The following is an 11,813-nucleotide window of genomic DNA, read 5'->3' as shown; positions in this document are numbered from 1 at the left end:
ATGTAGACATCTTGTTTTAATGCTTCTTCTAATGGTATCTAATGGCTGCTTGGCTATATCACTAACTTTATAAAGACAAGGCTGCCTTCTCCAACCTTGTCTTGGGCACATTCTAGAGAAAAGTGGCGCTTTTGAGTATATCCTATATCAAAATTCCATGCTGAGTCTCTTTTGCTTCATGTGTTCATTTGCTCATTCATTCATTCAACTAACACTTATTGAATATTCACATTGTTCTAAGCATTTGGCCAGTTGGTCTTCATCACCAAATTTATCACCACATAGACAAATAACATTTGTCTCTGTGATCAGTACTTGGAAGTGAATTACTACTCACTTGTCCTTGGAGAATATTAGATTATTGGGAAAAGCAAAGAGGTGGAGTCCTGGATTAGGATCCTACTTCCCTTCCCACCCAGGTGGGCTGCCTTGGTCAAGTTACTTTTCAGAATTAATTGAGATCTTCCTTGTGGCCTAATATATAATCAGTTTCTATAAATACGTATGTTTGGAGAAAATGATATTTACTGTGTATGGGGTACAAAGTTTGATATAGAGACATTAAATTGATGCGGTAAATTGTTCATTAGAATTTTCCATATTCGTATAGTGTTTTTTCCTATTTTTCAAATTTAAAATGTGATCAGACTGCATTTAGACCTTGTTTAAATTAATTCGGCCCAATACTCTGTGACCTTTTGAGCTTCAAAGTTTACTATATTCACTTGAATGTTTTCCCCTGGTTGACTCTTTAATTTCTCCTATTTTTATTTTAATTTACTTTAATTAATTAATTTATTTATTTTAGAGAGACAGAGTTTTGCTCTGCTGCCCAGGATGGAGTGCAGTGGCACGATCATAGCTCACTGCAGCCTCAAACTCATGGCCTGAAGGGACCCTCCTGTCTTTGCTTCCCAAGTAACTGGGACTACAGGCATGTGCTACCACACCCAGCTATTTAAAAATATTTGTTGTAGAGATAGGGTCTTGCTGTGTTGCTCAGGCTGGTCTTGAACTTCTGTCCTCAAGCAATCCTCCTGCCACAGGCTATTCTATTGCTCCTATTTTATCAACTCTGTGCCTTCCTTCTGGGATTTCTATTACAGGTCCCTTTAGCCACAATTCCAAAATCCTAAAGTCTGAAAACCCAAAATGTTCCCACGGGTTGGCCACATTTATTTGGCAGTAAACCCTGACCGGACATGATGTCTATTTGTCGTCTTTATTTCCTTCTGTGTTTTCCTACAAAGGGTTGATGGTTTCAGTTACAGGGTACTGACCTGGACTCTGCAGGGAGGTGTATATATCAGCACATGCCCCACACCATCTTTCTAAAATCTTCCAACGCTGAATTTTGAAACACACCTGACTCCAAGGGTTTTGCATAAAGGATTGTTGGTCTGTACGTATGTCTACATTGGATCTCCTGTATAAATCTTCCACATCATTCTTGATTTTGTACTTCTCATATTTCTTCTCTGCATTCTAGGTGAATTTCTTGTGTGTCTACACTAAATTAGTGTTTGGCATTTCTGCCTCTTTGTAGTTTCTTTCTCCATGAACATCTTTTTGGATCTAGAGTGATTCCTCCTTTGGACTTCTTGCTCTGTATTGATCAATGGTCCCTTCAATGTGACTGGAAGAAAACACGAAGCAGAAGCTCTGTTTGCCAGAACACTTCAAATGCAAGAAACAAAAACCCAGCTGGCTTTAGGAGAAAGGGAACGTTACTGGGAAGATAACGGGGAAGGTGATGAAACCAGGACATCTCCAGGAACCTCAGAGATTCCAGGTGCTATTCTCTCTCCTGCTCTCTCTCTCTCTCTCCGTCTTTCTCTTTCTCTCTCTCATCTCCCCCTGGCTTCACTGGCTTCATTTCCTCCCTCTGCAGTTAGATTTTTGTCCCTTAATTAGAAACATGAACACTAGTAGTATCAAATTCATCTCCTTTGAGCTCTGGATAGTTTCTCTTTTCCAGCTTCAGGGAAACATTTCAGGAGAGGCCAATTGGCCTAGCCTCGGTGTCATTCCCAGAACTGTGTCCACTGGATGAGGCCAATTATTATTATAATTTTTTTTGAGACAGAATCTTTTTTTTTTTTTCTGAGACACAGTCTCACTCTGTCGTCCAGGCTAGAGTGCAGTGGTGTGATCTTGGCTCACTGCAACCTCTGCCTCCCAGGTTCAAGCGATTCTCCTGCCTCAGCCTCCCAAGTAGCTGGGATTACAGGTGTGCACCACCATGCTCAGCTAATTTTTGTATTTTTAGTAGAGACGGGGTTTTACTGTGTTGGTCAGGCTGGTCTGGAACTCCTGTGATCACCTGTCTTGACTTCCCAAAGTGCTGGGATTAAAGACGTGGGCCACCCACCCTGCTGAGGCCAATTATCAAAAGAGGTGGGGGAGGGATGCTGAGCAGATTAAACAGCAACATCCACTTTCTACCTTTTCTGAAATGTTGATACATTCACTTCAAATTGGGGAGTTTCTCCTGCTTCTCCCGGGTGGTCGTCTTTGATTTGCAGGGTCGTTTCTTGCGTTTGCTCACGTGGGAGGAAGCCCTGCGGCGTGGATCTGCTGCCTGGTTCAGTGAGAAGGATCTGAGCTCCTGCGTGCTGGGTCGGCCCGCCCTCAGCCCTCCAAGACAGGAGAGGAGAAGGGCCCTGTCAGTGTTCTCCCAGCACCAATTCCAGAAGCATTGGAATAGTAGCCTTTATAGTGTCTCTGTTAGGTTTCCGTTTGCTACGGTAACAGAAATAAAGAGGATTTATTGGCTCCCATCGCTTAAAAGGTCCATCACTGGTGGGGGTGGGGGATGGGATGTGGGGCAATCGGGGCTCCCACTCTGGTTCTTGGGACTCCCCAGGCTCATCTTTCCCCTGTGCTGGCAGCAAGGTGCCTGCCACAATTCTAGGCCTCACCTGACAACATGCCCAGGAAGACAGCCTCTTCCGGCAGCGATCTCTTCAGCACCAGGTTGTAATGTCCCAGAAGCTGCCAGCAGACTTCTCCTCACATCTCAGTGACTCCAGTCCCTTTGTGAACCCATCCCTGTGTCCAGGGAGATGTCATGCGTGAATCCGCTCAGGCCTGGTTTCCTGAAACAATCAATGGTTGTGGATAGAAATCCGCTTAGGCCAATTGGACCAATCCCTGGTGCTGGCAGTGAGGTCAGTCTTGAAGCACATGGGTTATGTGAGGGAAGGTGGGTATCTGAATGAAAGCTGGGATACTGCAGGGCAGAAGGAAATGGGTGCTGGGTAGGAAACCCCTTAACTAGCATCCTCTGCCTCCTTTCCATGTCTGAACCAAGTCCCTGCCATCCCAAACTCTGTTGGAAATTCCCCTGTGAGAATCCGGGAGGGGAGATAAACTAGATGTTCACACTTACCTTGCCATTTTATCTCCCAAACCCTTAGAGACCACCCAATTCAAACCTCTCATTTTACAGATAATGAGGCTCAGAGAGACAAGTGACTGCCCAAGGTCACGCTGTGGCTACAGTTGGCTGTAAAGGCATTCAAACCTTCCCAGTTCTTTTTCTGAGACCCGTCTGTGATGGGTAATTTTATGCGTCAATGTGGCTAGGCCACAATACCCAGATATTTGACCAAACATTATTTTAGATATTTCTGTGAAGGTATTTTTTAGATGTGATTAACATTTAAATCAACAGATTTTGAGTAAAGCAGATGACCTTTGAAAAGGTAAGTGGGCCTCACTCAATCAGCTGAAGGCCTTAATAGGAAAATGATTACCTGCCCAGAAGAAGAGGGAATCCTGTGAGTGGACTCAGCTGCATCTCTTCCGTGGGTCTCCAGCCTGCCTGCTGACCCTGCAGATTTTGGACTTTGCCAGCCTTCACAATGGCAGGAGCCAATTTTTAAAATTAAATTCCTCTCCCTGTGCATATACATCCCATTGGTTCTGTTTCTCCGGAGAACTCCAACTTCCCTAAAGGCTCAACCTGTTCTTTATCCTGACTTTGGACCTACACCAATGTTTAAAAAAGTAATATTCTAGGGCTGGGCAGGGTGGCTCATGACTGTAATCTCAGCACTTTGAGAGGCCGAAGTGGGTGGATCACGAGGTCAGGAGATCGAGACCATCCTGGCTAACAGGGTGAAACCCTGCCTCTACTAAAAATACAAAAAAGAATTAGCCGGGTGTGCTGGCGGGTACCTGTAGTCCCAGCTACTCAGGAGGCTGAGCCAGGAGAATGGTGTGAACCCAGGAGGCGGAGCTTGCAGTGAGCTGAGATCGCGCCACTGCACTCTAGCCTGGGTGACAGAGTGAGACTCCGTCTCAAAAAAAAAAAAAAAAGAGTATGTTCATTTTAACCCTGTGATGTACATTGCCATGTTGACTTATGAGAACCCCGTTTCTGTGAAAATATCTCAGGGGCCTCACAGGATAATTTACTTGTTTTCAGTAGCCATTAGTTGAAAAATGCATAATAAAAAGCTACCATAATTCAGTTTTGATTATAAACTAAGTTGCACTAAACACAACAGAATCAGCATACACTTTAAATAAAAACCCTTTGTGTTCAGAATGTATTGTTTGGCCAATCTACCTGCAATCCTTGGGCTGCTTAGGGCCTGGCTGGCTCTTTGTAGCTGTGATTGATTTCCCAAATTAGGAACTGTTGCCTCTTGATTGTATTCTGTGGATCCAGGTCCCCAAAACAGCAGGTCTTGGACATAATTTTTTTTTGTCTTTTTCTCAGATGAAGAGTTATCTTAAGGATCATCTTTCTCTAAGATCATCATCCCTTCCTGGAGTTCCTATCTTCCAAGATGTGACGGTCTAGAGTTCCTTGACTAGGAAGAGGGATGAAAATGGCGAGCCTGTGGATGGAGACTACAGGGGATATGGGAGGCAGGGAAGAGGGGTTGTTTCTTTTAATAAATCATCATTGTTAAAAGCACTCATACTATTTGAGTTATTTGGTTAAAGGTGAGGAGGAGGGGGAGGAGGACAGATGACATTTGTTGCGTACTGACTATCAACAAGGACCATGTTAAATTCTCCCCAGGCATTATCTAAGTATCCCTTAACAACCTTTTGACTGCACTTCTTATCATCACCATTTGAGGACACTGAGGTTTGGGGCAAAGTCATATAGCAGGTAAGTGTCAGGGCCTAAACTATAATCTCATGTCGAACGCCATATAAGGCCTATGCATCATAGCATGGTGGTCAGGAGCCCTGATTCTGAATTTCAAACCCAGGCCCACCACACAGCCATGTGGCCTTCAGTGAGAGTCTTCATCTTTCTGTCAGTTTCTCATATATATAATAGTACCTCATGAAACTACAAAGATTAAAGAGGGTCACGTAAAGTGCTGACACATAGAAAGCATTCAGTAAGTGTTAACTACAATGATTATTAACACAGTAGTACCCCAATCCACGGGGGATATGTTCCAAGAACCCCAGTGAATGCACAAAACTGTGGATGGTATCAAACTCTACATATACTGCCGTGGATAGTATCAAACTCTCTATATATGTGTTCTGTCCCATAAATACATACTTATGATAAAGTGTAATTTATAAATTAGGCACAGTAAGAGATTAACAGTAACTAATAATAAAATAGAACAAATATAACAATATGCCAGCATTACCATTCTTATGCTTTGAGACCATTATTAAGTAAAATAAAGGTTACTTGAACACAAGCACTGGGACAGTGGATCTCCTAACTGAGATGGTTATTAAGTGACTAACAGGTGGGTAGCATATAAGGCATGGATATGCTTGACTAAGGGATGATTCACATTCCAGGCAGAATGAAGTGGGATGGCACAAGATTTCATCACGCTACTCAGAACAGCAGCAAGTTGAAATGTATGAATTGTTTATTTCTGGAATTTTCCATTTTGTATTTTTTTTTTTTTTTGGACGGAGTTTTGCTTTGGTCACCCAGGCTGGACTGCAATGGTGCGATCTCGGCTCACTGCAATCTCTGCCTCCCAGGTTCAAGTGATTCTCCTGCCTCAGCCTCCCAAGTAGCTGAGATTACAGGTGTGTGCCACCATATCCGGCTAATTTTTGTATTTTTAGTAGAGATAGGGTTTCAACATGTTGGTCAGGCTGGTGTCGAGCTCCTGACCTCCAGTGATCAGCCCATCTCGGACTCCCAAAGTGCTGGGATTACAGGCATGAGCCACTGTGCCCAGAGCATTTCATATTTTCATACTGCAATTGACCACGGCTAAATGAAAAAGCTGAAAGTGAAACTACTGATAAGGGGGGACTACTATGTAATCAAATACATAGGCTGATGACCCTGAAACAGAACTCAAGGCCAATCCTCCTTCCTAGCCTCTCCTGGTTCAATGTATAATCTGGATACCGAAATCAAGCTCCTCTCTTCTGGTTTTCCCCATTACAAAATGTGGGAGGTAAAAAACAATGGGTTTATAGTTTCTTGTCTATGTTCTTCACAATCACAGCCAGCCTGGGCTGCAATCTGATTTCAACCAATTTGCTGCCTGTGCAGCCTTGACCAACCATTTATACTCTTTGGCACCATTTTCTCAACTGTAAAAGGGGAAAATAATAATATCTACCTAATTTGATGCTAAGACTTATAAAACTTTATAGTTTACAAAGCATTTTTCACAAGAATCCCATTTGATTTTCACACCAACCAATGGCAAACAGGGGACCCTGAATAAAAAATTAGTGAATTCATTCATTCTGTTAACAAGTATTGTGGGCATCTACCACATCCCAGAGGCTGTGCTAGCCCTGGGATACGACAGTGAATGAGACAAACGGGATCTGTGCCTTCATAAAGTTAACATTCTAGAGAAGGCAACAGATGATAAAGTCAGCAAATAAACAAGATAACTGCAGGTTATGGTAAATTTTCTGAAGGAAATAATCAAAGACATGAATTAGAATGAACTGGTGGTATGCAAGCCTACGTGAGTTAGGATGACCCAGACTCTCATGAAGGGATAGAAGTGAAGTCTTGATAGGTTTCCACACATGAAAGGAGTGAAATTCCACTGAGGTTCCAGATCATCCGATGCAGGATCTAACAAAGGAAATGGCTGTGAACGTGCTTAGCACCCCTTAAAGCCCCTCAGTCACTGTAGGACTATGAAAATGCGGAGAATTGAGGAGGAGACAGAAGATTTTCTTGGAAGAGAGCTTTTGCCATGCTGTGTTTCCACAGTTTCAGGGTGGGAGGTGGGAGCAGGAGTGCTCCTGTCTAAACTCAAGCCAATGCAGGGTGCCTTCAAAGGCCTCCCTCAGAGCTTGAGATATGTTTCCTTCAGTTGGTGATCATTGCAGAGTAGGGATGTCCATTTCCTTAAAGGAACCACACTAATCCACAAGGGTATATTCTACCGGAACTGAACAGACCGGCATCAGTATACTGTATTTTACAATTCCTGGGCCATTCCACCCTGAATAACACAATATGTAGGTCATCCATATTGCAACTTAAGGTGAACCACACCAAACCCAGATCCTTCCCACAGTCTCTTCGAACCTGCATTGTGGAAATGACCAGGCCTCACATCCTTCTAGCCCAATGTGTAAGACAGCTCTTTAGTACTACTTCACATACTCCTGGTCTTACATTCTTATTCTAGCCATTGCTACAGCAACTAGTTTATCACGGGCATCTACTAGCTTAGCACAGGTATAACTGGTGAGAGCCTTGCCTCAGATACGCACCTAGTTTCCCCACGTTTGCCTCGGGGCTTCTTTGACTATGCAACATAGGACTCCTCCAGGAACCAAGCACAGATGCATGCTCCACACAGGAACACCAGTGAATTAATGCCTTGTGGGCAACTTTTGACAATAGAGTTCAAAAGCTGACAGATAAATGCTTCCCCTCTTTGTTCCTCAGAAGGGTTTTGAGAGCTCCACAAGGCTTCTCAGACACTCCTGAGGACTGAACAATCAGTCACCCTTTGCAATGGCCAACTCAATAGCACATATTGGTATTAATTCTCCTTCCTTCTCTGTTCATTCCTGGATAAATCCCTCACCTATCAACCTCGTCTGAGGCTCTGCTATCAGGGAACGCAGATTAAAATATCCAACGACTAGGTTTCAGCTCCTGATCTTCTCTGCACAAATGCTTGAATACATTTCTTTACACGAATACACACACATACATGCACAATACAATGCACATATGTACACAGACCAGGAATAAGAAATAATATACCCGCAGAATGGAATCTAAATCCAAACAAAAAAATTAACATTTCTCCTCAAACCCAAAGTCTTCAGAAAACCACCTCTGCTAAAGCATACCCCCAATTTCCACTGCTGAACAGAAACGTTTTATTCTCAGGATAAAACATACATTCAGGTAACTTCAAGGTTTTCCCTAAGGGCTAGGGGTGAGGATTTGCTTTATATTTGCATAACTCAAAGGCCCTAGAGATGGTTTTCCCAATCTGCCCAACTGTGAAAGTCAAGCCTTCACTTCCTGGATGACAGAAAACTGATCATAGATTTTTAAATGTCCATTTTATTCTCCAGCTTCTTGACTTCAACGCTTCAAAAATCTTGGGGTGTCTCATCTCAACCTGGTCACCCTTAGGCAGATTATATTTTACATGATTCAGTTGAACTCCAAAATTCCTCTTCTAGTGGGGCGAGGTGCCTCATGATCCATGAGAGGATTCACACTGGGAAAAAGGGAGAAAAAGGAACCAAGAGTGCAGCCAGCTGTCACGTAAGTAAGGAAAGCTGCCCTATATTCCACTGGCCAGATTGTAATCACATAGCCACAGCCAACTGCAAGGAATGCTGGGGAATGTAGCCTTTATTTCAGGTGGTTTTGAGCCTGGGGAAAGATTTTAGAAGAGTAGAAGGGTGTCTTAGAACTAGCGGTTTCTGCTACTGCCATCCACAGCATACCCTCTCCAACTCCAGCCCGAATCTGAAACTCTAGTACCGAACAGAGTACATTGAGCCCTGTCCAGGAACAAACTCTGGGAGGACAAACTTTTCTGGAAGCACAAATTGAGCACTCACTTTTCAGTCAGGGATCAAGAAGGAGTGGCCGGCGAAAAATCTCCAAGCCTATTTCTTTCTTTCCTTTTTTTTTTTTTTTTTTTTTGAGACGGAGTCTCACTCTGTTGCCCAGGCTGGAGTGCAGTGGTGTGCCTCACTGCAAGCTCCGCCTCCCGGGTTCACGCCATTCTCCTGGCTCAGCCTCCCGAGTAGGTGGGACTACAGGCGCCCGCCACCATGCCCGGCTAATTTTTTTTTGTATTTTTAGTAGAGACGGGGTTTCACCGTGTTAGCCAGGATGGTCTCGATCTGCTGACCTCGTTATCCGCCCGCCTTGGCCTCCCAAAGTGCTGGGATTACAGGCGTGAGCCACCGCGCCCGGCTTCCAAGCCAATTTCTGACAAGCATTTGCAGGGTACTAGTCCGAGGGGTCCCGTAGTCATAGAAACCCCTCTGAGTCCCAGTCGGGTCTAAAAAAGGTACTTCCAGAACTAGCGCGCGGAGGGGGAGGATGCTCCGGAAGTATTTCTCTGGGACCCCGCCCCCGCCACGTAGAAAAGATGGCTGCTGTGCAAGTTGCCGGCTCGTTGACTTCGGGGCAGCAGCGGGAGGCACCGCGGGAAGCAATCCCTGAGCCAGGCAATGGGTTTCGCCGCTTGTCTGCCAGGCTCTGCGCCCTGCGCTCGGATGACAGCAGCTCCGCCCGCACCGAGATCCACCTGCTCTTCGATCAGCTCATCTCCGAGAACTACAGCCAGGGCAGTGGTGTGGCCCCGCAGGTAGGCAGCGCGCCTGGGAGAGAGCGGGTGCGGCGCCTGCCGGCCCCGGCCCCACCCCTCCGGGAACCCAGCTGGTGGCCTTCGCCTGCCTTTCCCTGCTATTCCCACTCTGGCGCCTGATGATTTAGTTTCAGGCTGGCGTGTCCGCTCCTACCTTGGCACATCCTTAGTTCTCCATTTGGAAGACCCTGCAGGAACTGGCACTCTCCAGTCATTCAAAATCCAACTTGAGGACTCCTGCTTTGATAATGCCTCGGGTTTCCTCTCTGATACCACCTTTCCATCTGCCCGCACCCTCCTTCACTCCCTCTCTATGCACCCAGAACACTGTTGACAAAATGCATTACTACTGTTTATTGCATATATGATACACGGACCACGTGGGAATCTTAGAACTTGGGTAGTATTAGGTCTTTTTTGCTGATGAAAATACTGAAGCTCATAAAAATACAGTATACAAAACTCTGCCACAAAGCCCCTACGTTTTCTGTTCCTACACACTAGCTCCTTCCCTCTGCCGTCTGAGTTATCTTACACACATCAGGCCTTAAATTAATGAATTCTCTGAACTGTTGACACCATGGCCTTCTGGCCCTACATAGTAAAGAGGGAAGTGGTCCAAGTTGCCTGCTTGCACAGGCATCTCAAACTAGACAGTTCCTAAAGATGAAATTCATTAGTTCCAAACATACATTCCCGTCCCCAGCCCATCCCACCTTCCAACACACATGCACCATCCACCAAGTCACACAAGACACAAACACTGGTTCTTCCCTCCTTCATCCCAGATCCTGTCCAATTCAGATATTTAAGAATGTGTCTCATATATATTTCTCCGTTCATCCCCTCATGTCTGTTCCCATAACGCGTGCCTTAGACCTCAGGCAAGGCGACTTATGCCTGGACTGTTCCGCTGGTCTCTTCTGACTGATCTCCTGCCTCCTGTCTGGCTCTTCTCCAAGCCAGTCATTCCTCTGATGCCAGAATGATCTTTTCTTTAGGAGGAAAAAAAAATTGATCATAAAATTTAAAATCTGCTTTCGGAAAGTCTTCAATACGTATTGGTAAATGGTTGAAGCAAGTTGCAGAACAATTCATACAGAATGAGATCAGTGTGAAGCTGGAGGAGGGATTTTAAAATATGTGTGTTTATATATGCAAAGTAAAAGGTCTGAAAGAATTGACTACAGAATAATAGTGTATGTCATTGGGAAGCAGAGTGAGATTAAGGCAGTAGTCGGGGAGTTTTGCTGTATTTGTATAATTGGATACTTTTGCAACAAAACTTCCATTCCCTCCTGTTACTCCCCCTTTTGCTCCTGTGTGTAGTCATTTAAAACTTGCTGTTCTTCAGGCACCTACTGGCGTTTCACACCTCCAGGTTTTTGCATACTCTGTCCACTTTGCTTGCAGTGTTTTTTGATGCCCTATCTGGCAAATTTCTCCTCATCCTTAAAATCATTCCAGATTCTGCTTTACAATCACCTCCATAAGACCTCCCTAATTACTGTTTCTGGACAGAGTTTGTACTTTATTCTCTCAGTACTTAATTCACCTTATTTTAATTGTTGTGTTTCTTTCTCTTTCACTAGTTTCTGAGCTCTTTGAGGTTCAGGAACATGTTTGTTTTTACCTTTGGAGCCCAAGGACCTAGCACACTATGGCACATAGTAGGTGCTCAGAACCTTGTCATTCTATAAACATCGATGGATGAATGAAGAGTGTGACTTGCAAATAGGTCTCTCTCTTTTTTTTTTTTTAAGAATTCCCTAATTATGCATAAAATCCGTAGAAGTGTTAGGTCTGATTTTTCCCAACGGCATTGAAAATCTGGTTCACTTACCTTTTGATATTTTTAACTTCAGTTTGTGTTTTTATACCCTAGAAGCTTTTTTTTGGTTATTTAATTATACTGTCTCTACATATATAGAGCACAGAGTCTTCAGCCTGACCAAAACCATACTGATTCTTTTCCTTTTTTTTTTTCTTTTTTCTTTTTTTTAAGAGACAAGGTCTCTGTCATCCAGACTG

At 44.2% G+C, this 11,813-nt stretch overlaps 1 protein-coding gene and 1 long non-coding RNA gene across 3 annotated transcripts in view; one reads left to right on the top strand and one right to left on the bottom strand.

Moving 5' to 3' along the window:
* Positions 1 to 742: 742 nt before the first annotated feature.
* On the bottom strand, positions 743 to 9,100 carry LOC131384518 (uncharacterized). Its single transcript, XR_009215433.1, has 4 exons — positions 9,025 to 9,100; positions 2,922 to 3,098; positions 2,446 to 2,742; positions 743 to 1,636 (listed from the first exon to the last, which is right to left on the bottom strand). It is a non-coding gene; the product is annotated as an uncharacterized LOC131384518 (long non-coding RNA).
* Positions 9,101 to 9,536: 436 nt separating this feature from the next.
* The window catches only part of HEATR6 (HEAT repeat containing 6), a 35,794-nt gene continuing 33,517 nt past the window's right edge, over positions 9,537 to 11,813 (top strand). The window contains exon 1 of one of the 2 annotated variants that reach the window (XM_058446139.1): positions 9,537 to 9,782. In XM_058446139.1, the coding sequence (XP_058302122.1) occupies positions 9,564 to 9,782 (219 nt within the window). In that variant the 5' untranslated portion in view covers positions 9,537 to 9,563. The remainder of the gene's footprint in view (positions 9,783 to 11,813) is intronic. The other variant, XM_032162980.2, reaches the window with a different exon arrangement.

Source organism: Hylobates moloch, unplaced genomic scaffold (genome assembly GCF_009828535.3).
Source record: "Hylobates moloch isolate HMO894 unplaced genomic scaffold, HMol_V3 SCAFFOLD_10, whole genome shotgun sequence".
NCBI classification, from domain to species: Eukaryota; Metazoa; Chordata; class Mammalia; order Primates; family Hylobatidae; genus Hylobates; species Hylobates moloch.
Note: the sequence above shows the minus strand (reverse complement) of the source record. Positions and strands in the feature narration are given on the sequence as shown.